The sequence below is a fragment of the Jaculus jaculus genome, chromosome 6 (genome assembly GCF_020740685.1).
Source record: "Jaculus jaculus isolate mJacJac1 chromosome 6, mJacJac1.mat.Y.cur, whole genome shotgun sequence".
In the NCBI taxonomy this organism is placed as follows: domain Eukaryota; kingdom Metazoa; phylum Chordata; class Mammalia; order Rodentia; family Dipodidae; genus Jaculus; species Jaculus jaculus.
The window spans coordinates 32,519,898-32,547,234 of record NC_059107.1 but is presented as its reverse complement, the minus strand read 5'-3'; the positions used below and the strand labels follow the sequence as shown (position 1 = coordinate 32,547,234).

The following is a 27,337-nucleotide window of genomic DNA, read 5'->3' as shown; positions in this document are numbered from 1 at the left end:
AAGCAGGGACTAGGGATGCTGCCCACCAGGTCTGTGGGCGAGGGGCGTGGGGGCGCCCCGGGGCAAGCCGGGAAGATGGGGGGGCGGACCTCCCCCTGGGCCGGGCCGGGGCGGCGCTAGGACCGAGCGAGCGGAGGGAGTGAGCCGGGCGGAGCCAGCGCCCCCCGCCCCCCGCCGGCCGGCTCCCCTCCCCCGGCCGCTGGCTCGCTCGGCTCGCTGCGCTGCAGAGGCTCCAAGGCGGCGGCGGAGGCAGCGGCGGCGGCGGCGGCGGCGGCGGCGACTCGCTCGGTCCCTCCCTCCTGTGTCCGTCCGTCCATCCGTCCGTGCGTCTGTCCGTTCGGCACCGGTCCGGCCCGAAGCATGGCCGGCGTCAGCTTCAGCGGTCACCGCCTGGAGCTGTTGGCGGCGTACGAGGAGGTGATCCGGGAGGAGAGCGCGGCCGACTGGTGAGCCCCCCGCCCCCGGCCCCTTTGTCCCCGCGCCGCCCCGCCGCCGCCGCCGCCGCCGCCGCCGCGCCTTTGTCTCCACGCGGCCCTGCCGCCGGGAAGGGAGGGGGAGACCCCGAAATGGTGCATCGGGGCCGGCCGGGAGAGCCGGGGAGGGGCTGCCTTTGTGCGCCCCGGGGGAGGGGCCAGGCGGGGCACTGCCGGGGCCCCGTGCGCCCAGGGGCGGCCCCAGTCGCGCGGAGGGAGCCGGAGCTGGATGCTTGGACGCGGGGGCCCAACAGATGTGTGGTCCCCGGTCCCGCGTGGCTCTGCCCGAGCCCATCCCCCTTTCCTACCCTGCCCCCCCCTCCACCTCCACCTCCAAGGACCCGGGGGACAGGTGTGCACGGGCCGGCCAAGGGCACCTTCGCCACCTTCGAGCGAGAGTGCGAGCGAGCGCGCGGGAGAGCACTGGGCGGGGACGGAGCGAGCGGAGCTTGGGTCGCCTGACCGGCCCAGCCCGGCCCCGGACACAACACAAAGGAAAGCTAGGGCGGGGGAGGAGCGGAACCGACTAGGGGCCAAGGCGCCCCGCCCACCAGGGGCTTCTCAGGGTTGTCCTCCCCCCGCCCCGCAATCTGGGTTTGGGGGTGTGATGCCAGGAGGTTCACTGCCACATGGCACCCGCGAAGTGATTTCTTGACCCTTCCCGGGACGCGGAGGAGGAGGCGGCGGCGGCAGTTCCGAGCCCTCCTCGCCTCTCCCAGAAGGGGATTGCTGGCACTAGACAGCAGGCTGGGGACAGACACCAAGGGTTCAAGCAGCTTGTCTAGGTGATCAGCTGAGAGAGAGGCTTTCGGGGGAGGGGGGGGGCTTTAGAAGGATGACAGAAGGAGAAGAGTCACTGGGACCCTAGCCCCTTCACCCAGCTGCAAGGACAGTCAGCTCCTGATGGAGGGGGGAGCCGGACCGCCCCTCTTCCCCTCCCCAGCTGTCGTTTTCCCCTGCGGTGGGGGAGGGGATGGGCCACCTGCTCTGGGCTGAAGCCCCTGAGTGGCAGTAAAACCGAGGGGGTTCCACGTTTCCCTATCCTGGACTCACCTCCCCCCTCCCACCGCCGATGTTCTCATGGGGAAGTACTCATTTTGTACTTAGGCTTTCTTTCACCCAGGCGGGCAGGAAATAGGCTCGCTCTTCCCGAGGAAACTGAGGCAGAGTGAGGACAGGTGTGAGGGACTCCAGCTGGGCTGGCCTCACTCTCACTCTGGAAGACAGCTAAGTAGGAACACTTAACCGGGTGCTGGAGGAAGGAACAAGATAGCTAGGCGTCCATGCCATGGTACTGCAGCACTGGCTGGCAGCCAGGCCCAGAGGAATGGACTGGGGAGAAGAGCCGCTGTGTCCTGCTGGTCAGTCACTGTACAGGCTGGAGCAGGTTACTACGCAGAGTATCCCACCCATTGTTGTCCCAGCCCTGTCCCTGGGGGGCTGAGATCATGGGAGGAGGTCTGGGTCTGGGCACGTGGCCTTCCTGGTGTGGTGGAGGGACTGGAATGGAGATTTGGCCCTTCCTCTGGAGAGGCTCAGCCCACCCGGGAACACTTCCCTTGTTTTCCAGTGTGTGTGTGTGGGGGGGTTACTGACTACCAACACCCCTTTTGGCCTAACCCCTCAAAAGTAGAGCTCTAGCAGTCTGATGCTGGAGCCACCCAATCACTGCTGCCCCCCATCCTGCTTAGCATGGCTCGGTCTCCCATCACCAGCACCATCCATGTGGCCAAAGTGAGTTATTCATCCCTGGTTTGCGTCAACCCCATCTGGGTTGTGTGTGGGACACATACGGAGATGCACACATGTACTCTTGAATATTCCCAAGGGCCCAAACAGGATGTTGTCAAAAAGGATCGTCACATCCTGCACACAGGGACATGTATACACAGATCCAGGAGTTGGATGAGGTCTCAAGATTGAGGGCAAGACCCTGAACTTGGAAGTTCAGAGGCAGGCTGTCTTGGGTGAAAATGCTGTGTGTGGGGGGGTGTGGGGGGGTGTGGGGTCGTGAGGATTTGTTATCCCCTCCCTCTACTTTGAGTGGGTGCGTGGGGGGCCGTGGAGGAGAGAGAACTCACCCCTAAGTGGCAGAGTGGCAGGGTCTCTAAAATGGACCACTGGTCTGGTCCTGAGAGCCGCGCACCCAGGAAGCCAAGTGATGGGAAAGGCCAGCACTGCCCTGGTTATGATGTGATTCACTGTGTGATTGCATGAAGGTTCTGTTCTGCTCTGGTCCTCTCTGAGCAGGAGAAGAGAGGGTTGGGCACGATCCAGGGGCCCTTCGAGCTCTAGCATCATGAGCCTATGACGTTGCTGAGGGGTCCTCAGCCTTCAACCCGGGGCCAACTTCAGGATCCCCGTAGATGTGCCTCAGTCTAGCTCTTGCCCTAGTCAGGTGTCTGTGGCCTAAGTGGTTTGTAAGAGTTGTTGTCAACATCGCAAATCCCTGTGGTGCTGTGTGCTGGACCCAGGACCCTGTGCAGTACGGGTTCCTGCCTTCACAAAACTTACTGTCTGGGCCAGTGACTGTCTCTAGGGCTTGACAGTCACAGTCCCCTACCCCCCATCCGCTTCCCTGCTTATTTCCTAGGTCCCACCAGCCAGACCCAGGGGCCTTGTGGTATGTTAGAGAAGCATTATTATCCATCAGTGCTTGGGACAAATCCAGGTGTCTCTTCCTGTTCCTGCTAGGGTGCAGTAAGTGCTCTGGGGCTGTGTAGCTCACTTGCTTGGTGAGCTGGCACTGACATTTTGAATGGTTTCTCATAGAGAACCACATATACAAAGACTTCAGGGTAGGAAGTATCCAGAACCAAGCCTGGGTCAAGGAGCCATCCAGTTTGGCCCAGGTGTGGGTGTGAATACAGAGGTCAGGATGGAAAGGCAGGGGCTTGGCAGAACTGAGGGATGAAGGCTGGGACCAAGGGTTTGGACTCATGGATGGTCTTTGCTGATGAGGGTTGTGATGCTAGCAGAAAATGGGCTGTCTGCATGGTGATGGCAGATGGGGAAAGGGCCTTAGGAAGCCTGAGTGAGGCTCAGACCAGCAGCCTCTCTGAAGGAAGTGTGATGTCAGAGCAGTGTCTGGGAAACCAGATCTCTGGGTGCTGCCTCCATTTCTTCTCTGTGAATGGAGAGGGGCATCCCTACTTCTTTGAGGGCTCTTTGTTCCCAGCCTTGGGTTAGGACAGCCAGACAGGTGGTGGGACAGCTGTGCTGGGAAGCAGCTGTCAGGGCAGCCACTGGGATAACAGTTGGATCAAGAACTCCCAGACCCTACAGCCCACCTGTGTCTCTTTCCGGAGAAAAGTAGGGAGGCATCCACGAAGGGAAGGGGGGGCTAGGGGCCATTTGGTCGTTTCACAAACTTGTACCACCCTCTCAGGGCTAGGGCCAGACCCTTCCTCCTTTTTACTCTTCTCTTCCCCTTTTCTCTCTTTTACCCTCCTCTCCTCCATTCTTTATATCCTCTTCATCCCGTCACGACTCTTCCTTTCTCTTGTCTATTACCTTCCTCCTCTCCACCTCCCCCTTTGCTCCATCTCCCTCATGCTGTTGTAGCCCCCAGCCTCCTGACTTGGCATTTGAGAAAGGGAAGTTTGGGGAAGGGTCTGAGTCTTTCTCAACCTCATGGACAAGGTCCGTTTCCCTTGGCCTGGGCCTCTCTTCCCCATGGGTCCTCGGCCTCTGCCTGCGTCAGGATGAGAGGCATCCCCTTCTGTGAGATGGTCGCTGTGCCACGCCTGCTCTGAGCAAACACGGCAGAAAAAAAGCTAGAGAGGTGAAGGAAGCTTGTTAGGTCGGCTTTCCGGCCAGCCTTGATGAAGGCTGGCAGTACTAGGAGGTTTAAGCTAGGACAGAGGCAGCCTAGCAGCTGAAAGGACAGGAAAGCGTAGCCATCTGGGGTGGGGGGTGTATGTGGGGGTCATCTGGGAGTGACCACAGTGACCTCATCCTCATTTCAGAGAGGCAGGGATTGAGTCGGAGGATGTCCCCAGGGTCCTTTGTGTTCGAGGAGAATGCAGCTCTGGTGGGCTGGTTCCTGTGCCAATTGCTGGGTTGCCATGGTTACCAGGGGATGCCCAGCACCGAGCACCAGATTCTCCTCCTCCTCCTCCTCCCTCCTCATAGGGGGAGGGACAGCGGGTACCAAGGCACGCGCCAGGTAAATTCCTGGCACTGGCCAATGAGGGAGAAGGATTGTGGTAGCCAGGGAACAGTAACCAAGGAACCGTTGCCTTGGAGTCTGTCGCACACCCGCTGCACTGGGTTGTGGGCTGTCTGGGCTGAGATTGACCAGGCGGTGATTTCTCTCCTACCATTCCCAGCTCTCAATCTGACCCAGGCCTCCTAGGCTCCTAGTATGCACCCTGCTGAGCTCTAGTTGGAAATGGTGTCTATCCCTGTTGCCATGGCCAACAACAGAAGCCCTCCCTCTTCTTGTCCTGTTCTGTCCTGTCCCTTCTGGTATCCCTTTCCCTCCCCAGTGCCGTCCCCACCCAGAATTGGCTGCCTGGGCCCTGACAGTTCTGTGAGCCACCCCTCCCTCTCTCCAGGGCGCTATACACATATGAGGATGGCTCAGATGACCTCAAACTTGCTGCGTCAGGAGGTAAGAATTCCAGCCATTCCTTTTCCTTCCCACCCCCTCCTCTGGTTGTTTTCTTCCACACACCCCCAGTCTGGCCCCCGGCCACTTTTCCGCCTGCAGCCCCATCCTGGCAACCCTACAATTTCTGCGATCGGGCAGACCCACACTTGTCTGCTGTTTGGCCTTCCTGAGAGTGGGGAGGGAAGAGATTCTGTTTCCCGTTTGACTTCTGAGCAGGCTTAATGAGGGAAAGTGACTTGCCCAAAGTCACACACACAGACAGGGGAAGAGCCTAACAGGATGGTGCAGGTCAGCCCCACAAGTATCGGGGCTCTAATGGTTTGTTAAGGAGGGCTTCATTTTACCTTGCTGGACACTAACACCTGGTGAGACGTGTGATGAGTAAGATGAGGCCGGATGTGGTGGTGCATGCCTTAATTCCAGCACTTGGGAGGTAGAGGTAGGAGGATTGCTGTTCTTTCAAGACCGGTCTGAGACTAATTCCAGGTCAGGCTGGAATAGAGTGAGATCCTACCTCAATAAATAAATAAATAAATAACTACAAAAGCAATACAAGAAAAAAGAAATGGGGACGCAGAGCCCGAGTATGGTGGTGCATGTCTGTCTCACAGCACTCAGGAGATTGAGGTTGTGTTGCAGTGAGTTCGAGGTCAGCTTGGAGCTACAGAGTGAGCTCCAGGTCAGCCTGAACTAGAGTAAGACCCTACCTGGGGAGGGCGAGAAATGAGGATGTGTGAAGAACAGGCACCTTTAGGTCCTGTCCCAAATCTGGACCCCTGGGATGCGGAAGCAAGCTACAGTGCTCTCTGCCTCCAACCCCACTGCACGAGACCTGCAGGTCTTAGAGACTAGAAATCCCCTGGGGGGTTTTAGGCAGGGTGTGGGATATGGGTGTGGGGGATGGAGAGTCCTGACACCCTCCTGGTTCCCCCAGAAGGGGGCTTGCAGGAGCTCTCAGGCCACTTCGAGAACCAGAAAGTGATGTACGGCTTCTGCAGCGTCAAGGACTCCCAGGCTGCCCTGCCAAAATATGTGCTCATCAACTGGGTATGCAGCTGTGCGCCGGGGCTGGAGCTGAAGGCCCCAGGGCAGTCGCCTTCCACCCACAAGCTCCTCGGGAAGGAAGAAACCCACTAGCTCTTGGGGAGAGGGGTGTCTGGGCCTGCAGACTACTATATTTGTCCTTTCCCGACCCCTCTTTACTGGGTGCATTGCAGGTTGGTGAAGATGTGCCTGATGCCCGCAAGTGCGCTTGTGCCAGCCACGTGGCTAAGGTGGCTGAGTTTTTCCAGGTGTGTGGGGGCCCGGGCTCAAGAAGGTGGGGACATTCCCCCCCCCCCCGGGGGGCCAGGTCTGTATGCTTGGGGGTGGTAAAGGGAGTCTGGGTATCACCTAACCACCCGTTTCTTGTGGAAGGGGGTGGATGTGATCGTGAATGCCAGCAGCGTGGAGGACATCGATGCAGGCGCTATTGGGCAGCGACTCTCCAATGGGCTAGCGCGACTCTCCAGCCCTGTATTGCACCGACTGCGGCTTCGGGAGGATGAGAATGCTGAGCCGGTGGTCAGTGTGTGCCCGAGCAGGCTAGCCCTGCTCGGGCCCCCGTTTGTGTGGCCTGGCCCACAAGTCAGGTTTTCCCATCCCTTCTGAGCCCTCACTCTGTGCATAGGAGCCCTGGAGCATTTAGCCTGCTCCATGTGCTCATGCCAGGGTACTTGGCTCTGCAGGGCACCACCTACCAGAAGACAGATGCAGCTGTGGAAATGAAGCGGATTAACCGTGAGCAGTTCTGGGAGCAGGCCAAGGTGCATAACACTGACCCTGGCCTTCAGGCTGAGGTGCCCCTACCTAAGCCTGCAAGGTAGCTCTAAGTCCCTCACTCTAATGGTGCCCCATCTACATACTGCCCTAGCTGAGGGAGCCTTTCTGAACTCCTGTGCATAGGGCTCATTTTGCCAATTTCCAGGCCACCTCCCCAGTCTGGGTGGGGGGGTTGAGGTAGAGGGGTAGGGTCGGCCTGGGCTCAAGGCCTGCACTTCTGGGCGTGGGATGCAGAAGGAGGAAGAGCTGAGGAAGGAGGAGGAACGGAAGAAGGCTCTGGATGCCAGGCTCAGGTTTGAGCAAGAGCGCATGGAACAGGAGCGGCAGGAGCAGGAGGAGCGTGAGCGGCGCTACCGAGAGCGCGAGCAACAGATTGAGGAACACAGGTGAGGCCTGGCTTCAGGTAGGGCTGCCCGTCCGCTGGCCCACCCTGAATGGAGCGCTTGCCACGTCTCATTCCAGGAGGAAACAGCAGACTCTAGAAGCTGAAGAGGCCAAGAGAAGATTGAAGGAACAGTCTATCTTTGTAAGTTTTTCTCCAGGGCTTTCAGGCCCTGGTCAGGAGTTGAGGATGGTCCCCATGCTCCTGAGCTTTGTGGAGATATCACTGGCTCTGAGACCGTACTCAGCATTCTGGGTACATAGCATGTATGTTATGAGTATTGGGATGGCGCCCCATCATGTGGGCTTCCAGAAAAGACTTCCTGTAGAAGTTCATTCTCTAGATTGAAAGGGAAAATCCAACTTGACTCAGCCCCTCACTGATCTGACTCCCCCTGCCTCTTCCTATGGGATCTGGGGGACTTGAAGCTGGGTCCCCAGAAGAGTGCTGTAGAGCTGCCTGAGTGGATTGGGGTCAGAGCTTGGAGACCCTTTCTCCAAGTGTCTCCAGGGCAGTCTGACCAGCACTGCTGCTCTCTAAACGTTGAGAATGATCCACTCGTTTGCGGATTGATCCTTGAAAGTAACAGAGACAAATTGTGCTTTGAGTTTTTAAATTTTACTTACTTTTTTGGTGCTAGGGACCGAACCTAGATCCTCACACATGGTATGTAAGCACTCTACTACTGAGCTATACTCCTAGCCTCAGACTTGAATTTAGTATTAGAGGAATAGCCAAGGTTATTCAGGTTGGAGGAAGGGTCTTGTGGTGATTAGCACTCACTGCATTGGGACTTTGACTGGTAGATGTTGGGCCTTGGTGACCAGAATGAGCTCCAGGGTCAAACTCACAGGAAGTTTGCAGGGAAGGGTCAGTTCTACAGGTATCAGCATTACGTGATTGTCTTGACACTGTCACTCCAATCATATCAGCCCCTGGATAAGCATAAAGGGTGTGTGTGGTAAACTCTAGCCAGTATTCACCATACTCTTGTCACCTGCCTTATGCCTGGTGTTAGAAACATTGTAGAAAACAAAATGAGAAATCTTTTTCACAGTTAATTAATTTGAGGTCCTTTTGTTGCTTTAAAAAATATTTATTTATTTGAGAGAGAGAGAGTGAGAGGAAGAGGCAGAGAGAAACAGAGAATGGGTACACCAGGGCCTCCAGCCACTACAAAAGAATTCCAGATGCATGTGCCCCCTTGTGCATCTGGCTTACGGGGGTCCTGGGAAATTGAACCGGGATCCTTAGGCTTCGCAGGCAAACGCCTTAAGCCCTAAGCCATTTCTCCAGCCCGCTTTTTTGTTTTTTGAGACATGATCTCCCTATGTCCTGGCTGACTTGATACATGTGCCACCACTCCTAGCTCGTTTTGTGTGCGTGTGCATGTGTGTATGTGTGTATGTGCGTGTGTGTGTGTGTGTGTGTGTGTGTGTGTGTGTGTGTGGTGCATGGGTCACCTTTGTTCATTTGCTTTACTGAGAATTGAACCTGGACTGGCAGGCTTTGTAAGCAAGTGCCTTTTAACCACTGAGCCATCTCCTCAGTCCCTTGTTTTTTTAATTCTGGTAAAATACGTGTTACATCAAATCTACCAATTCAGGGCTGGAGGGATGGCTTAGCCATTAAGGTGTTTGCCTGAAAAGCCAAAGGACCCAGGTTTGATTCCTCAGGACCCACGTTAGCTAGAGACACAAGGGGGTGCATGCATCTGGAGTTCGTTTGCAGTGACTGGAGGCCCTGGTGCACCCATTCTCTTATTAAATAAATAAATAAAAATAAAATATTAAAAATATCTACCAACTCAGCTGCTTCTGAGTATATAGTCCAGAGCCATTAGGTCCATTTCCACTGTGCAGTCATCTCCATCATCATTTCCATCACCATCTTCCCTCATCCATCACCATCTCCCCCCGTCATCCATCTCTATTATCCATTATCCATCACCATCTCCATTATCCACCATCGTCTTCTTCCATTGCCATCACCCATCTCCTAGGCTCTTTTAAGAAATAAAATTTTTGTACCCAGTTGATTTCTCTTTACCAGCTATTCCTGTGGCAAGTATCATTCACTTTCTGTGAATTTGACTACTTTACCTCATATGAGTTTTTTAAAATATTTATTTGCTAGAGAGCATGGGTATGGGTGCACCAGGGCCTCTTGCCACTGCAGACAGACTCCAGGAGCATTCAGCACTTTGTGCATCTGGCTTTACATGGGTACTGGGGAATCATACTTAGGCTGTAGGCTTTACAAACAAGTGCCTTTAACTGCTGAGCTATCTCTCCAGCCTAGCATTTATCCTTTTATGATTGGCTTATTTTACTCAATGTAATGTTCTCAAGATTTAAATATATTATAGCATGTCAGAATTTCCTTCCTTGAAAAGACTGAATGATATTTCATTGTAGACCACATTTTGTTTACTCATTCTTACCAGGGCCTCCCCCCCCCCCCCCCCCCCGCCGCTTCCTTCAAGGTAGGGTCTCACCTTAGCCCAGGCTGAGCTGGAACTCACTCTGTATTCCAGGCTGGTTTTGAATTCAGGGCAGTCCATCTACCTCAGCCTCCCAAGCGCTGGGATTAAAGACATGAGCCATCATTGCTAGCTAGTAAAGTCTTTTTGTAAAAGCTTTTATTTTTTATTTTTTATTTTTTTGGTTCTTTTCAAGGTAGGGTCTCTCTAGCCCAGGTCGACCTGGAATTCACTATGTAGTATGATGGTGGCCTTGAACTCACAGTGATCCTCTTACCTCTACCACCCAAGTGCTGAGATTAAAGGCCTGCACTAGCATGCCTGGCCTAATATAAAGCACTTTTTTTTCCCTTTTGGGGGTAGGGTCTAGCTCTAGCCCAGGCTGACCTGGAATTCGCTATGTAGTCTCAGGGTGGCCACAAACAAAAGCTTATTTTTTAAAAATATTTATTTATTTGGGGGAGAGAGAGAGAATGGATACAACATGGCTTCTAGCCACTGCAAACAAACTCCAGATGCATGCCTCCCTTGTGCAACTAGCTTAAGTGGGTCCTGGGGAATGGAATCTGGGTCCTTTGGCTTCACAGGCAAGCACCTTAACTGCTAACCCATCTCTCCAGCCCCCAAAGCTTATTTTTATTTATTTTTAATTAATTATTTATTTGAGAGTGACAGACACAGAGAGAAAGACAGATAGAGGGAGAGAGAGAGAATGGGCGCGCCAGGGCTTCCAGCCTCTGCAAACGAACTCCAGACGCGTGCGCCCCCTTGTGCATCTGGCTAACGTGGGACCTGGGGAACCGAGCCTCGAACCGGGGTCCTTAGGCTTCATAGGCAAGCGCTTAACCGCTAAGCCATCTCTCCAGCCCCCAAAGCTTATTTTTATAGAAAACTTTTAAAACAGGTGCACATATGACAAAAGTAGACAGAATAATATAATGACTCTCCTGAATTAGCCATTCATCTTGGCCAGTTATCAACGTGTTGAGCAAAGTCTAAAGGAATTATATAGCCATTATGTTATAGTGTGCACAGCCCTTCAAGTTTGCTTAAGTGACAGTAACTAGACAAATAAGTCATTGTGGTGACCTTCTGACTTAGAGTTCTCTAAGGTAGGTTCTACATGAGAAACTTTGAAATTTAGTACTGTAAACATGCTTTCTGTTGACTTAAGAGTTGTTAGGAGCTGTTCCGCTTTCTTTCCCCTGTTAATAACATTGAGTCATGTTTTTTGTGGGTTTTTTTTTTTTTTTTGGTTTTTCAAGGTAGTTCTCATTCTGGTCCAGGTTGACCAGGAATTCACTGTGTAGTCTCAGGCTGGCCTAGAACTCAACGGCGATCCTCCAACCTCTGCCTTACTGTGTGCTGGGATTAAAGGCGTGTGCCACCATGCCCGGCTTACAATTTTTTAAATTTAAATATCATTTATTTATTTGCAAGCACAGACAGAGAGAGAGAGAGAGAGAGAGATAGAGGGAAGAGAGACAGAGAGAATGGGCATACCAGGGCCTGTAGCCACAGCAAATGAACTCTAAATGCATGTGCTACTTTGTGTATTTGGCTTTAAGTGGGTACTGGGGAACTGAGTCTGGGTTGTTAGGCTTTGCAAGCAAGTAGCTTAAGCATTGAACCATCTCTCCAGCCCTCCTTGTTTGTTTATTTGAGAGCAAGAGAGTGGGTTTGTGGGTATAGCAGGGGCCCTTGTTACTGCAAACAAACTCTAGATGCCTGCACCACTGTATGTGTCTGGCTTTCTGTGGGTACTGGGGAATTGAACCTGGGCCAGTAGTCCTGACAAACAAGTCCCTTAACCACTGAGCCATCTCCCCAGCCCTGGGTTACTATCTTTTTTTTCTTCTAAAATATTTTATTTATTTGAGAGAGAGAGAGAGAATGGGTGAGCCAGAGCCTCTAGCCACTGCAGCAAAGGAACTCCAAATGCATGTGCCACTTTGTACATTTGGCTTTAATCAAACCTAGGTCTTTGGCTTCGCTGGCAATTGCCCTAACTGTTGAGCCATCTCTTTAGCTCCTGGATTACAATATTTTTTAATTTTTTTTCTGATTTATTTTTATTTATTTGTTTGAGACAGATGAGAGAGAGGGAGGGAGAGAGAGAGAATGAATGAGTACACCAGGGCCTCCAGCCAATGCAAACAAACTCCAGACACATGCACCACCTTGTACATCTGGCTTACATGGGACCTGGAGAATCGAACCGGGTCTTTAGGCTTCACAGGCAAATGCCTTAACTGCGAAGCCATCTCTCCAGCCCAGGATTGCAACCTTAAAACAGTGTGTGAAGTGGGCAGGTGAAGGGCCAGAGGGAGTGGTGTGGACTATAATGAACTAGGTGGCACGCATCCAGTATCAGGACAGCTGCCACATAGCTCTGGCAACCAGCTGTTCTGGGGACCTGCAAAATAATGGTGAGAAACTAGGGACCTGAAGATAAAGCTCAGTGGTCAAGCCCTTGTCTAGCATGCGCAAGACCTCTGTTTTGATCCCCAGTATTGGAGAGGGGCCAGAGTGGAAGGGAGCATGGCAGTGAGGTGGCCAAGGACCGTGAGGGTAGGAAAGGCTGTGCAGCCGAGTGCGGAGAAGAGCAGAGGTGTAGGCTGCCTCTTAGCCTGGCTAGTGGAAGAGATGCCCAGGACACTGTTCCTTTGGTATCCAGGGTGACCAGCAAGATGAGGAGGAAGAGACCCAGATGAAGAAGTCCGAATCGGAGGTAGAGGTGAGAGCTGTGGGGTCGTCGGCGAGACGGGCACGGGCCATCCCAGTCAGCCTGGCCCCACCCAGGCCCTAACGCTTTGCCTTGTGCTCTCAGGAGGCAGCTGCCATTATTGCCCAGCGGCCTGACAACCCACGGGAGTTCTTTAAGCAGCAAGAAAGAGTTGCATCGGCCTCCGTGGGCAGCTGTGATGCGCCCTCACCCCTCAACCACCGGCCAGGTAGTCCTTGGCCCCATCCCTACATGACCCCCACAGTTCCTCAGGTTATGGTCCTGAGTCCCTTTGGGCTCCTTGGAAGAGAAGCCTTACCCAAGGACCCCTGGGAGAAGGCAAGACCCCTCCAGCGTGCTTCCACCCACAGCCTCCCAGGAGGCAGCACCCCTCCAGGGGCTGGGGGTGGGGTGGGTGTTGATGCTGAGCAGTGGGTAGTGCCCGAGGCCATCTGGGCAGCCCCGGCATGGGTGTAGGCACTTGCTGGCTGGTGAGAGCTGCCCTGCAGGGCTGGAGTAGGTCTGGCCTGCGGACTGTGTATGCATGTGGGGTGGGGACCTTACCCTGGCCCTGTGTTTGAGCAGCCTGGAGCCTTCCCTCAGGGTCCTCTGTTTGGCTTCCATTTCCCTGAAGCACCCTTCTACTTGTCTGCTGTTCTGACTGTTCGCATCCACTATGTGCTTGGTCCTGTGCTGGGGTCCCAGGGGCATGGCAGGCTACCCCCATTTGTGCTGCTACACAAAGAGGCTGGCTGTGTGTGGCAGGCTCACGGCCGTGTGTGTGTGTCTGGTACTGGCTGATGGAAAACATTGGATGGCTTGAGGCTGTGGTCCAGCTTAGCTGAACATGTGCCTTGGCTGAAGGTGGCTTGGATATTAGGGCTGGCCCTGGGGGTGGGTGAGGCCTTGGGGCAGGGGTGGGGGAGACTGACCCTCTTTGTCCTCTGTCTCTTTCTCTGTCTGTCTCTCTTGGCAGGTCGTCCGTACTGCCCTTTCATAAAGGCATCGGACAGTGGGCCTTCCTCCTCCTCCTCTTCCTCCTCTTCCCCTCCACGGACTCCCTTTCCCTATATCACCTGTCACCGCACCCCAAACCTCTCTTCCTCCCTCCCATGTAGGTAGCAGCCCCAGGCCTCGGCAGGGTGGGGTAAGGAGGGCCCCGCTTCCCAGCAGCCCCCTCGCCCTCTCCCCCAGCCTGACTGCTGATTGCCGGTGTTTGACCCCAGAGCAGGTACTGCCTGCCTCTTGTCCCTGTCCCTGCAGGGCACTGGCTCCCAGGGGCCTGGTTTACAGGGTCTGGAGCTGTGGTCTGGCCCCTGGAGGGCCTGGGGAGCTCATAGCCCCCACCCATACTCGAGACAAGGTGGACAATCCTGATCCCACCTGGCTCTCCCACTCTCATGGACTAACTTGGGGGTTTGTTCTTCAGGCAGCCACCTGGACAGCCACCGGAGGATGGCACCCACTTCCATCCCCACCCGGAGCCCATCTGATTCCAGCACAGCCTCTACCCCTGTCACTGAGCAGATTGAACGGGCCCTGGATGAGGTCACATCCTCGCAGCCTCCACCACTGCCCCCACCGCCCCCGCCAGTTCAAGGTGAGAGGACTCCCATCTATGTCCATCTTCTCATCAGTTTCTGGACTGGAAACCCCAGGTTGCCATAATAACAACTCCCAAGGGAACTACACCATCCACCACCGAGACTGCACTGCCCAGAAAGTGACCGCAGCAGCATGGAGGAGCCCTGGTGTTGCTGTCCCCCCCCCCCGCCCTCTCTGAACCTCGGGGGTCATCTCTAACAAGGCCATCTGGGCCTTTATTCCGGGGCTACCAGTGGTTTAAAAATATTAGGTAGTGGTGGTGCACACCTTCAGTCCCAGCACTCAGGAGGTTGAGGTGGGAGTTTCAGGGCAGCCTGGGGCTACAGAGTGAGTTCCAGGTCATCCTGGCCTAGAGTGAGGCCCTTCTGTGAAAAAGAAACTTAGAGAACACGAGGTAAAGGGAGAGCAAAGTGCATCTGGTGTGGAAGCTACCTGTGTGGAAGTCTGAATGGAGGTCCTCTTCTCTAGAACTCTCCAATTCTCTCCCTTGCCCCTCATCAAGGTGGCAGGGCATTGCAGTGACGGCCCAGTCTTTTCCATCCTTTCCCAAGGGGGCCAGCTGCTTTGTCTCTGCCTTATGTATCCCGACAGAGGCCCAGGAGTCCAGCCCTATTCTGGAAGGTGAAGAGACCAGCAAGGAGGTCAGAGTAGCAGCAACCCCTCAGGCCTGGAGCAGCTGTGTGGAGGAGCCCCCTCAGGCACAAGAGCCTCCCCGGGAGCCAGGAAGCCCTGTGCAGGATTTGATGTTCATGGAGACTCCAGAGCAGGCCGTCCTGGCTGAGCCTGCCATCACTACCACCTCCTCCACCACCTCAGTAGCTGACATTGTTGAGACCAACACTGACACCACTATTGCCAATAACGTCTCCCCTGCCGCTGCCAGCCTCATTGATCTATGGCCTGGCAACGAGGAAGAGACCTCAGCACCCCAGGCTGAGCCCAGGGTGCCCACACCACCCTTGGGTGCTGAGGTCCCCCTAGCAGAGGTGCCTCTGTTGGATGAGGTGGCTCAGGAGCCAGTGCCACCAGTGAGTGAAGGCTGTGCCAACCTTCTTAATTTTGACGAGCTGCCTGAGCCACCAGCTACCTTCTGTGACCCAGAAGAGGAAGTAGAAGGGGAGCCCTCGGCTGTCCCCGAGGCCCCCACTCTGCCTTCAGCTCTTGAGGAGGTAGATCAGGAGGTGGAACAGGAACTGGAGCCGGAACCCCACCTACTGACGAATGGGGAGACCACCCAGAAGGAGGGAACCCAGGTGGGGCAGGGCGGCCTGGTGGGATGGGCTGTAGTCAGGGCTTGGGGTGGGTAGAACTGACTGTGCTTACCATCCTTATTGAGATGAAGCTTCATTCCACATCATCCCTGCCCCCTCTCTCTCGGAACCATTTCTGCTTTTGTTCCCAGGCAGGCACCTATGTTTCCCTGGCAACCAACCACTCGTGGAATCATTGGTTGCTAGGAAACAAGCTCAGGCCTGCTGGATCAGCTGTCGTGGTGGGTGGGGCCTAGTGACCGGTGCTTTTTTTTTTTTTTTTCCCCTCCAGCAGGCCAGCGAAGGGTATTTCAGTCAGTCACAGGAGGAGGAGTTTGCCCAATCAGAAGAGCTGTGTGCAAAGGCTCCACCTCCTGTGTTCTACAACAAACCTCCAGGTGAGTTATCCCTGGATGGATGATGGGAATGGAGAGGGTGTGGGGTTTGGGCGAGCTTGGGCCAGCAGTACCATAGTTGGCATAGCTCATAGAAGTTGAGGGACACAGTCGAACCTGTCATCTCCTCTCCCTTTCCCACATCATAGAAATCGACATCACCTGCTGGGATGCAGACCCACTACCTGAAGAGGAAGAAGGCTTTGAGGGTGGCGACTAGTGATGGCACCTGCACTCTGGCCTCCCTTGCCAAGGCCGCCCACCACGGGCCTCCGACCAGATGGCCAGCAGTGCCTGCATTAGCAGCAGCTCCGCCTGGCACTCACTCTGGATTCTGGCACTGGCCAGGGACTTGTCTGCTTACCTACCCACAGGGCCTGACTTTTACAGCTTTTTTCTTTTTCTTTTTTTTTAAAGTTGATAGACTTGTACAGTTGACTGGTTTTCCTTCTGTTGGTAGTTGAGATGCTGTTGCCAATACCACTCTCCTTGCCCAGACCAGATTGTAGCTTAGTCCTCCCCACTCAGCTGGCCAGGGTGGTGACCAACCCTTCTTGGGACCTGGTGTGTGTGTGTGTGTGGGGGGGGGGTTCTGGTGAAAAAAATGTCCCTTCACCTCTTTTCCTAGTTTTGTTTCTTGAAAAATATCACTTTGTATTCTCTGTCCAGGGCTTCAGATATTTTGCACGAATTTTAAAATAAGGCAATAAATGGCTCGTGGGCTCTGGCTCCCTGGGACCCCCTCCCCTTCTCTTAGTCCCTCCCTGCCTGGTCCAAAGGAAGTAGCAGGCCCACCTGGGGCTCCTTGACTTCCTGCCCTCTCCTGCCGGGCAGGTCCCAGGCTGGAGGTCTTAGGCATGATTCAGGTCAGGGCTATAGGTGAGACGGACCCAAGGAGTTGGGTGGCGCCTCCTGAACTCCTTTGCTTTTTTTTCTTCTTCTTTCACGTTCAGTACGGGTTTTTTAGTTTTTCTGGGGGAAGCACAAATTTCTGTAACGGGTCGTGCTCATGTCTGTTAATAAAGAACTCCAGATCCCTTCGGGCCTGCTGCTGTGGGCCTTGAGGGCTTGATCTGGCTTGGGCTCCTGCCCTAATGACCCGCTTCCCAATTCCTCCCTCCTCCAATGCTGCAGAGAGCTTTACATGGTTACCCTGTGATCTCAACAGCTGGCTCGGCTAGGGTCTTAGCCAGCCTCCCACTCCAGTCTCTGGCTTCCGAAGTCAGACTGGACGCCCTCCATCCTGCCCGCCACGCTGTAGCAAAGGGCATTCAGGTCCCTTCCTAAAGGCCAAACGTGCCTGGCCCCTAGAATCTTGTGTGCAAGCAGCTGGTGTCCCCCTCCGCTTTTACCAAAGCAGATCACACACCTTTATTATCCTCAAAATGTAACAAACGGGGTAAGAAATCCCTCCCTCCCCCTAGCCCTCCCCGCCGTCCAAGGGAAGCATTTAAAAAGCCCCGCAGTTAGGTCAGGAGTTCGCCGGTGGGGCTCGGGACGCCAGACGCCCCTCTATACGGCTGTAGTCCTCCCGAACAAAGGGATGGAGACCGGCAGGCGCCAAGCTCCGTGTTCCAGGGGCTCGCGACTGCTGAGCTCCGAGTCGGTCCAGCTGGGGAAGACCCGGCGGCTGCGGTCGGTCTGCAGGCAGAGGGCGGGGCAGGGGGCCGCGGGCCGAGGGGCGCTGGGCAGATGCAGCGCCGAAGTGTAGCCCCGGTCCAAGAAGAGAGGCTTGTAGCTAGGCGGAGGCTGCTCCTGCTTCTCCGCACTGTCGCGGCGGCTCAGAAAGGGCGTGACGATCTTGCGGTAGAGGCCGCGAGTGTCCGTGAGCACCTCGCTGTAGGGCGGCGGCGGCTCGGCCATGAGCACCGCCTCCTCGTAACACGGTGGCTTAGACATGTCCGATTCCGCTGCGGAATGGGGAGCGGTGGGTGGGGGCTGAGGCCTCGACCGGCCGGCCACCCACCCCGGCCCGCTCCGCTCCCGCCTCCCAGGTTCTCCCCGGGTGGAAGCCTCGAGCGGCCGCGGTGAGCCGGGCGCCTGCCGAGGCCCCGCCCGCCCCCGCTGGCCCGGGTCGCCTCCGGGCGGAAGCGCGTCCTTACCTTGGCGCGGGTAGCTCCAAGGCCGGGGCGGCACGGAGAGGTGCGGCGGCGGTGGGTGCGGCAGTGCGTGATGGTGTGGGTGCGGATGCGCGTGCGGCGGCGCGGGCCCGTGGTGCAGCAGCGGGTGCACGTGCACGTGCGAATGCCCGTGCCCCGCGCCCTCCAGGCGGCTGCGGTGCGGCGGCGGCGGCGGCGCCAGGCCCGGGGGACTCCCGGCCAAACTGCCCTCGAGCTCGAGCGGCTCCAGCTCTAGGGCGCGCAGGTTCTGCTCCCGCAGTCGCTCCTCCTGGCGCCGTTTGAGGCGGCGGCGCAGGAAGCTGCAGAAGCAGCAGAGCAGGACGATGAGACCCCAGATGAGCCAGAAGCCCGCGAAGCACGTGAGGAACGTGTAGGTGCCCTGGGACATCACCATGGCGGCGGCGCGAGCGGCGGGGCCTCAGCAGCTTCACTGGACACTTGGCTCCTCGGCGTGGCCTCGGGCCCGCGCCACGCTCCCGGGTGCCGCCAGCGTCACTCGGGGACCCGCAGCCGGGGGCTGCCTGCGGCGGGGCTCGAGTCGTGCGCGCGCCGGCGGGGGGCAGGTTGGATGCCTACTCCTTCCCATGGCGCCGGTCAGCGTTGGCCTGCCTTACCCGGGGCCGCGAGCGACCTGCGGGGCAGACACCGGGCTCAGCGAGGCTCGCCGCGCTCCCAGAAAACTTTCCGGCCCGCTCCCGCGGCCCGCGCAGTCCCGGGGAAGCCTCCTCGGTGGGAACCCCGCGCTCCCCGGGGGCCTGGTGACGTCACCGGCGATGACGTCACGCCCGAGGTTTCCCCCGGTAGGGTTTCCCCGCCTCAGAAACCCGTCCGCCGCGGCTGCCCAGGTGTCGGCGCGACACGGGGATGGCGGGCCAGCAGGGGGCGCGCCAAGACCAGGCTCGGCCGCGAAGCCTGGGCGCGACTCGCCACCCATGACTCCGAGGCACCGGCTCGGGAAGGCTGTCGGAGGCCCTGGACGCCGTGGCGATGGGACGTCTCGGCGCGGTTACTTTGGGTGGGCAAGGGTGTGGTCGACCCCTTAGAGCCCTACAGACAGCCCGCCTGGCGCCCGCCCTCGGACCTCCACCGCTGTCTCCGTGCCCGTGTGGGGACTCGGGTGGCTGCGACTGGCCTCGCCTTTGTCTGCGCCCGGTGCGCCGCCGTGCTGGGCGTGGACCGGCCCCTCTTTCCTTCCTCTAGGCGCCTCCACCAGCCGGATTCCAGCTCCACCTCACACTTCCTCAGTCTCCTTACCCATGCACAGCCCCTCTTGGCTACACACTCTTACCTCCGAGCCACTGCCTCTCTTCCAATTCTCCTTCCCTTTATAGGGAAGGAAAACTGGGTGAAATCTGTCTTTTAAACCCACCTGCTCCTGCACTCCAAACGGGCATCCTATCCCTGCAGAGAGGGCTGAGATGCATGCCCGCATCTTAAGAAGGATGGAGGGAAAAGCCCCGATTTGCTCAGTGAAGGGCAGAGGCGAGGGTTCACCAGAACAGAACAGAAACGCGCCCTTCTTGGACGCCTTCCACCATTAACTTTGACATAACCTTTTTTCGGATATCTGGAATTATCTCTAACAGATGAGGAATGGGAGAGAGATTAGCATAGCCTAGTTCTGACCCCAGGCCTGGTCACAAGGCCTTAGCCCGAGTGGGTGCTGCTTGAGCTTTGGAGGCCCTTTCCAGGACCTCCAAGGAACCACCTTGCCCTTGGCACACACAAACTCAGCTTTGGTACCCACAGTCCATTTGAGCTCCCGGCTGAGAGGATGCCAGGCCATGGACACCCCACTGTCTCCCCAGATGGCTCCTGTCTGACTCCATGACTGCCTTTAGCCATGTGCCACTTGGTGTCTATGCCAGTCCTTTTTTTCCTGGCTTGCGTTCCAGAGCAGACAATGGCAGGAACAATAGCTCTGCCCGCCCCCTCGACAACCCCGCCATGACGCTACCATGGCGACAGAGCCCAGATGCAAACACGATGCTGCCAGTCACTGGGAGTTACTTAAGTCTGCTGTTCTCCTGTTCCTGAGCCCTCAGGAACAAGAATATTTTGAGGAAACTGGCACTAGGTAGAGGCTCCCTGGCCCACAGAGCAGGGACTGCGCCAGGTCAGAAAAGGCACTTATGTGGTTGGAGAGAATGCAGCTTAGCTGACTGGGAAGTAACTGTCCAGAGACAGGTGTGGTGGTGGAGGTCTGCACTCCTTAACTACACAGGAGGCTGAGGCAGGGGGATGGCTCGAACCCAAAAGATCAAGGCCATCCCAGGCAATATATCAAGATGTCAATCTCTAAGAATAAATAAGGGGGGCTGGAGAGATGGCTTAGCAGTTAAGCGCTTGCCTGTGAAGCCTAAGGACCCCAGTTCGAGGCTCGGTTCCCCAGGTCCCACGTTAGCCAGATGCACAAGGGGGCGCACGCGTCTGGAGTTCGTTTGCAGAGGCTGGAAGCCCTGGCGCGCCCATTCTCTCTCTCTTCCTCTATCTGTCTTTCTCTCTGTGTCTGTCGCTCTCAAATAAATAAATAAATAAATTAAAAAAAAAAAGAATAAATAAGGGAACTTAAAAATAGCAGGCTGGGGTTAAGAGCACTTGTTGCTTAAGCATGAAGGCTTCATGGACAGAGATTCCCCCCCCCCCCTAGTTCAACTCCTCACAATACACATAAAAGGCTGAGTATGAGGCTGGAGCAATTTCAGCTGCTAAAGGAACTTGCTTGCAAAGCCTGACAGCCCAGGTTTAATTCCCCAGTATATTCATGTAAAGCCAGATGCACAGAATGGCACATGCATCTAGAGTTTACCTGCAGAGACAGAAGGCCTAGCATGCCTATTCTCTTTTGAATAAATGAATATTTTAAAAAATATTTAAATTAATTAATTTATTTGACAGAGAAAGAGGGAGAGCAAGAGAGAGAATGGGCACACCAAGGCCTCCATCCATGGCAAATGAACTCCAGATGTACGAGGCCCCTTGTGCATCTGGCTAACATAGGTCCTGGGGAATCAAACCTGGGTCCTTTGGCTTTGTAGGCAAATGCCTTAACCACTAAGCCATCCCTCCAGCCCAGGATAAATGAATGTTTTAAAAAGCTAGGTGTGGCTATGCATGTCTGTAACCCTAGTCTGCAGAGTGAAGACCAGAGAATCATGGGGGGAGGATGGGAGCCTCACTAACAACGGTTGGAGGAGGGAAATATGCAAACAAGCAATAAGAGAACACCTCTCATTCCCTGGCCTCGGCACATATGCTACATCACACACCACACATGCCAAACAAAAAAAAAAAAAAAAAAGAAAGAAAGAAAAAGAAAAATAGGTCAGAGGTCTTTCTCTTCCCATGGAGAACCTTCATGATCATCAAACCTTATGACTACTGGTCCTACCACCATCTGATAGATGAAGGAACCAGCTCAGAGGAGGAAATGACTGGCCTCAGGTCACACAGATAAGAAGGGGAGGAGATATAAGACAGCCTGCATCTGAATCCAGACTGTCCACTTTCCTTATGTGATGAGTGAGATGTGAATGAAAAGCCCAGTGTTTGTTAGCACTCAGTACAAGAGGACTTGGCAGACCTAGGAGCACTGGGTAGTCAGCCATAGCCAGGCCAGACAGTAGCCAAATTGGATATTCTTCTTCTTGCCAAGGCCCCAAAGAGCCTGGCCACCTGTTGTGGTCTAGCTCATGGTGGAACAGGGCTACAGATGGACAGATAGAATGGCAGCTTTAACTGTATCAACTATGTCCTGAGGGTGTCCAGCTCAGGCTGGGCATCAGGCCAAATTAGGACAGGCTAACTCCCCCCTCACACATCGCAGTCTGCTAGTACCAGTGGCTCAGCGACAAGGTAAGTCATCAATGCATTCTACAGACAAGCAACTGTGGGTCACGGAGGAAGTCTCCAGCTTGGGGTCTTATCACTGAGCTGGACCTCTGAGACTAATCTAGCTCCACTGTCTAGCTTGAAAAGCAGGGGTCTGATACTAAACACTGCTACAGCAAGCCCAGAGCCTCCCTCCCTGGCTGCTCATCATATCCTCTGGTGCACACTGGATGGCGGATACAAGAACATCAGTCTCTGCGCGTGTTCTTGGCCTTGTCAGGGGAATGTGCACACTCAGACCCAGACTCTTGGTCCGTCACTTTACCACTGCACTGTTCCTACAGTGTTGACAGCAAATACTTGCCAATTGTCTGATTCCTCTCTTGGGAGCTGTACCCTTCAGACGGTCTCATCCTTTTGTCTGCCCTCTTGTTTTAGGTACATTTCCAGCTTCACTTTTCTCTAATTCTTGTGGTTATTTGGGCATTCCTGTCTCGGTATATAGGTGTAGCAGTTTTAGCATATGGCCTTGCGTGGTTTCCTTAGGTCACACTGGGAGCACAGCAAGGGGATGAAAATTAGACCCTTTGAGATGTTTCCTAACCACTGTGCTGCCTCAGCTTCCTTGTCATCAGTGGCCATGGTGAAGACTGAGGTACTGTGCACAGGGTATGGAGAGGTCTCCTGACCTGGGGTGCAGAGCCAGTCGCTTTCCAACAGACACCACTGACATCTCTCAACCCTAGGCAGCAGGCTAGCGTTCTTCCCACTTGACAGAACACCTCGCTCAGAGATATTAAATGAAACACCCCCAAGGGATATTGGGCTATTCTGGAGCCTGGTTCTCTGTCAGCACCTCGTGCACTGGCCCCCTGCATGAATAATCCCACCCTTATATCTTAGGTTTTCCCCCCAAAATCTACTACTGGGTCCTTTATCTCAGTGATGGGGCCAACCTTCACGCCAGCCATCAACATGTTTTCCCAACCTTCAGTGCAATGCTTTGTACATTAGTCCTCTTACCACTGCCCTGTCCATGCCACTATTGCCTGGACCCATACTGCTATCCAAAACCTCTGTCCATCCTTCTTGCTGTCCACATTACCCATTCCCCCATGTTGGCTCTGCCTCAACCCTCCAGCACTTTCCCTCTGCCTTAAGACACAGTCTTATTGTTAACATGGTTCAGACTGGTGCCTCCCAAACTTGCATGAGTGTCTGAATCATATGGAGAGAGGGCCTGTCCAAATCCAGAGGCTTAGCTCCATTCCAGATATTTGACTCATTAGGTCTGGAATGGGCCCTATTGCCTTAAACTCATGGCAATTCTCTTGCCTTAGCCCAAGTACTAGGATTACAAGCATGAGCCACCACGCTTGGCTTCAAAGTTTTCATTTCTAACAAACTGCCAGCAGATGCTGGGCCAAGAAATCCCCTGTATCTTAGTTCATGGCCTCCAGGATGAGTCCTTGCCAGAGCCTCTTGGCTTCTACCTTTTCCCTCCACAAGTCAGTCCTGAGTCACCTTACCACCCTGGGCTCTATAAGGATAAAACACAATTATCTCAAAAGGTTCTGGAGTGGCCTGTGTCCAGCACCGAAGGCTTGACCAGCTGGCAACACAGTTGTTCAAAAGCCACTTAAGAAGGGGGACTGGAGGTATCCAGTTACCTGTTTGGTCTTTTAGCTGTAGGAGAGGGAACACTTCAGGAGCGGGGTCTGCATCCAGTTCATTCCTTGGAAATGTCACTGAAAAAGAAGCCATCACCCAGCTCGGCCCTGCAGAGTGGGTTATAAGCACACCAAGAACCCATACATCTATGAAAAAAAGGAAAAGGCATGGAGGTACCCACCAGGGACTCAAGCGGAGAAATCTTAGACAGTAGGGGCACTGAGTGACAAGGTAGAGGAGTCCTGGGAATGAGGCTGGGACTGCTAGTCCTTAGAGGAAGGGCAGGGGACGCAGACCAGGAGACAGAGAAGGGAGGGGGGAATGCACTGTGTATACTGAAAGAAGCCGGGATGAGTGGAGGAATAGGCAAATGTCACTGTGTTCAGAGTGCTTTTCCTGTCACTGGCCTCTACAGTCGTGATACCAGAAACACCCAGGAGACATCTCTTATCATCCTCATTCTACAGACAAGAAACAGGCTCAACAAAGCACTGGGTCCAGCTCAGGCCCATGAAGTCAAGTGTCTCTGAAGTCTTGGAGACTGCAAAGCTCGACTGTCCCTGCAGGGAGGGCATTTCAGGAAGACGGTTACATTTCTATGCTTCTCCTCCACTAAGATGGATGAACTAAGGTGAGAGAGTGAGAGAGAGAGGCAGACAGACAGACACTGAGATTTGTCCAAGCTCCCAAGGTCAGCCTAGAGTGGACCTGGCTACAAACTTGCATCCAACAAGGGTAAGGTGCTGGTTTGGGCCCTGGTGTGTAGGTAGATCTGTGTGAACTGATCCTGGCACAGAGAAATTATAACCAGGACAACAGAGGCTGGAGATCCAGTGGACTTGTGGGTAGAAAGAACTTCCTTAGACCCTACTGAGGTGGGCGGGGCATAGGGAAGGGCATTCAAAGACCAAAACACCTTTCTAATGGCGCCAGGTGCTTCCATTCCTTATTCAGCATGGGACTAATGAGTTTTCCATGCAAGCAAAGTGGCTACATGGTGGGAGGAGGTGACGCCCTGCCCTGGTCCAGAGCAATCTGCGGTAACGTGGTGAGCACCGAAGGAAGGTCGGGGGTTCAGATTTTGCTTCTCTCCTAACTGAGCCAAGTGACCCAGTCCTGGCTACTCCTACCTCTGAAGTCAAGTTTCTTCACCTATAGAACAAAGATGATGAGCCCTACCTAGTAATGGTAGGGGGAAGGGGTGCACAAGCTGGTGAGGGCTGTGAAAAATACTTCAAGCCCAATGTGCTCAGCTGCATGCGACCAACCAAAGACCAACACCCCACCACAGGAGAGGCTGTGGAACACTATTTTACTGTATGCAGCCCAAGGGTGATCTGGCAAAAACCCCACTCCACCCTCACTTTTACCATGGATTGTTTAGGTTTTGGAATTAAGACCTTCAGCTTGACTATAACTTATGGATGTGTTTTATTGACACACACAATTTATTTTTTCAATATTCCCCCCCTTTTTTGTTGCCAACATTTGCTTTATAAAGGTCTAGATTTCTGCTTGATCTTAAAAACGATAATCTGGAAAACCAAGTCCACATCTCACCCAGCAACTGAGCAGCTACTTAGGTCACTTGACTCATCCCATCGCTCCCCTGACTCCTGAAGGCATTTGGGTGTCCAACCACTGAGCTAGATTGGGAAGCTATAGGGACACATAGGCCCACTATTGCTAGATTCATCCACAATCAGGACTACAGTCTGTACAAACAGGTCACCAATCCCATGGACCAAAGGGGCTTTGGTGGGGGGCAGTTTTCCCCAGAGACTGAGGCAGCAAGACTGAGCTTGGTCTCGGTTAGAGAGAAAATGGAGGGAGGAAGAGAGGAAGCCAGTCTAGCAGTGGCACATCCTATACCGCGAACACGATGCTGGCTGATTCAGCTGGAAGCAGGCAAGGTGCACCACGGCTTAAAACACACAGAGAACTCCCTCACTGGAGGACGGTGAGAACAAGCTAAGAATGCTTCTCCGGAAGGAAGGCTCTTGGATTCATTGCTGTATGAGTCACATGGCTAAAGAGGGGCTTCACCAATAGAAAAAGCTACAAGTAGCTCTCCTACTTACTGGTTATTTGACCTTGGGCAAGTCCCTGAGCCTCAGTGTCTCCATGTCTAAAACAGGGAACAATAAACTTACCTTGCACAATTGCTCTATAAATTAAAAGACAACGAATGCAGAGCACTCAGAACAGGTTGCACAACAGAGCAGGAAAAGAATGAAAGGTGTTTGTGACTCATTCCCCAGGTCCCTCTGTCCAAAGGAGACTCAAGCCAGACTTCCCAAGTAGCACCCATCTAAGGGTATCTTAAGCCAAGGCCTCAAATTCCTTAGATCGTGGTCACCTGCGGTGTCCAGGATACCTCTCTGGATGGGCAAGGAAACCCAAGGGTGGTTGTGGTCGCAAGGAAGCTGGATCTGAAACCTGTGGTCAGGGCTGGCATCTGCTGAGTCAGGCCCTGGAGAACAGGCAAGGGGGCCATTTCTCTCTCCAGCATACTGCCTGCTGAGGGGAGGGGAGGACGGGAGCCAGGGGTCATTTCCTCTGACTCAGAAGCCATTTGAGGAGTGCCCCAGCAGGGCAGGGTACCTCCATATGTCGTGGGTTCTCTGCAGGCCAACCTCCATGCTACTCTGCACAGTTGAGGCATTGTCCACAGACAAGAAAGAGGTACTGTGGTCTAGACACTGGGCTGGCTGGGTCGATCCCATTTGGCCTGGGTTTCAGCTTCCCTGGGTCAGCAATGTCCTTTCCTCTCTGCTCCTGCCCACTCTGCTTCCAATCCTCCCTGGAGAATGGTGGCTAGGGACATCAAGCAGAGACCCTACTGCCAGCCCATGGAGCAGTTTGGCACATGCCCTGGCCATGAAGAGGAAGAGATGTGTCTTTGCCCTCCAGTCCCTGGTAAGGAAAATCGCCTCTGGAGCATGCAACTTCGGGTCAGGCTATGTCCCTGGGGTGGGGTGGGGGTGGAGGATGGGTGGGAGATGGCCCTGGTGGTGGTTAACAGAGATGGGTGTAGCAGGGCAGAGACCCCCAGACGCAGCCTCCAGGCCTCCTCCTCCAGCGACGGGCCCGGGGTCCCGGCCGCCTCCACATTTGCAGCCACCCTAGGAGCCCTGCTGCGCCGACTGCAGCCACGTGGGAGCCAGCTCGTGCCCACGGAGCCGCCCGCCCCCACCCTCACCCTCGACGGGCTGAGTGAGGCAGGCACACCCAGACGGGCCCCAGGAGCGATGTCCTCCCGACCGCGCACCCCTCCCCCCACACCCCCCTCCGCCAGCGTCCCCGGCCGCGGCCCCGCGTGGGGTGGGGGAGGGGGCGTCGCCACCCCGCAGTCGCGTTGCCGGGGAGCGCAACCCTGTTGCTGTGGCAACGGTTTCCAAGCGAACTGGTGGCGGCTCGCGCCCCGCTCCGGCTTCCTCGCTCCCTGGCACTCTCCTTCCCACCCTCCTTTCCCTCCGGTGCGGGCTGGGGGAGGGGCCGCCCGCGGCCCGGGTCGGTGGGGGTGGTGGGGGGTGGTCTGGTCTGGGTGACGAACCCCCCCGCCCCGGGGCCCGCGGCGCTCGAGCCGCCCACAGGGAGAGACACTCAGCCCCGGGACCATTCGTCCTCCGCCCGCGCTCCGTCCCCGCCTAGGCCGTGGCCAGCGCGCTCGCTACTCACGGGCCCGGGCATCCTCCTGGAGCTCGTCGCGTGGCCTCGGGGCGAGCGGCCCGGCGGACGGAAGCCGCGGCTCTGGGGCAGGCGGCGGCCCCGGGGAGCACACAGAGGCGGCGAGAGCGGCTCTGAGCGCCGGGCAGGAGGCGCGGGGCGCGCGCACGGGCGCGTGCTGAGCCCGACGTGCGCGCGCGCGCAGCCAGCAGAGCCTCCCCCCGCCCCCCGCCCCGCCGCCGCGGAGGAGGAGGAGGAGGAGGCTGCCGTGAGAGGGAATGCGGTGAGTGGGACTCAG

The 27,337-nt window shown here is 55.5% G+C and overlaps 2 protein-coding genes across 8 annotated transcripts; one reads left to right on the top strand and one right to left on the bottom strand.

The window, feature by feature from the left end:
• Positions 1–273: 273 nt before the first annotated feature.
• On the top strand, positions 274–16,843 carry Dbn1 (drebrin 1). Of its 4 annotated transcripts, none has more exons than XM_045152438.1 (15): positions 274–446; positions 5,033–5,088; positions 6,023–6,135; positions 6,306–6,380; positions 6,505–6,651; positions 6,816–6,893; positions 7,144–7,295; positions 7,372–7,435; positions 12,451–12,510; positions 12,604–12,727; positions 13,475–13,612; positions 13,928–14,098; positions 14,695–15,356; positions 15,649–15,751; positions 15,898–16,843. In XM_045152438.1, exons 1-15 carry the CDS (start codon positions 361–363, stop codon positions 15,966–15,968), a joined length of 2,100 nt encoding a protein of 699 aa, XP_045008373.1. In that variant the 5' UTR covers positions 274–360; the 3' UTR covers positions 15,969–16,843. The 4 variants fall into 4 exon arrangements, with proteins under 4 accessions (XP_045008373.1, XP_045008372.1, XP_045008375.1 ...); XM_045152437.1 differs by having other exon boundaries at positions 275–446; positions 15,646–15,751; XM_045152440.1 differs by lacking the exon at positions 13,475–13,612 and having other exon boundaries at positions 277–446.
• Positions 16,844–17,094: 251 nt separating this feature from the next.
• Positions 17,095–27,176, bottom strand: Prr7 (proline rich 7, synaptic). 4 transcript variants are annotated; one of them, XM_045153446.1, is made up of 4 exons: positions 27,052–27,176; positions 23,370–23,516; positions 17,851–18,499; positions 17,095–17,658 (listed from the first exon to the last, which is right to left on the bottom strand). In XM_045153446.1, exons 3-4 carry the CDS (start codon positions 18,260–18,262, stop codon positions 17,261–17,263), a joined length of 810 nt encoding a protein of 269 aa, XP_045009381.1. In that variant the 5' UTR covers positions 18,263–18,499; positions 23,370–23,516; positions 27,052–27,176; the 3' UTR covers positions 17,095–17,260. The 4 variants fall into 4 exon arrangements, with proteins under 4 accessions (XP_045009381.1, XP_045009380.1, XP_045009382.1 ...); XM_045153445.1 differs by having other exon boundaries at positions 23,370–23,447; positions 27,052–27,170; XM_045153447.1 differs by having other exon boundaries at positions 23,370–23,477; positions 27,052–27,150.
• Positions 27,177–27,337: the final 161 nt, after the last annotated feature.

Coding starts and splice junctions, on each gene's coding strand:
- Prr7 (XM_045153446.1), bottom strand. CDS start 18,262: ATGGTGATGTCCCAGGGCACCTACACGTTCCTCACGTGCTTCGCGGGC. Junction 17,659..17,850: donor TTGGAGCTACCCGCGCCAAG/GTAAGGACGCGC, acceptor CCCATTCCGCAG/CGGAATCGGACATGTCTAAG.
- Dbn1 (XM_045152437.1), top strand. CDS start 361: ATGGCCGGCGTCAGCTTCAGCGGTCACCGCCTGGAGCTGTTGGCGGCG. Junction 6,894..7,143: donor AGTTCTGGGAGCAGGCCAAG/GTGCATAACACT, acceptor CGTGGGATGCAG/AAGGAGGAAGAGCTGAGGAA. Junction 15,752..15,897: donor GTTCTACAACAAACCTCCAG/GTGAGTTATCCC, acceptor CCCACATCATAG/AAATCGACATCACCTGCTGG.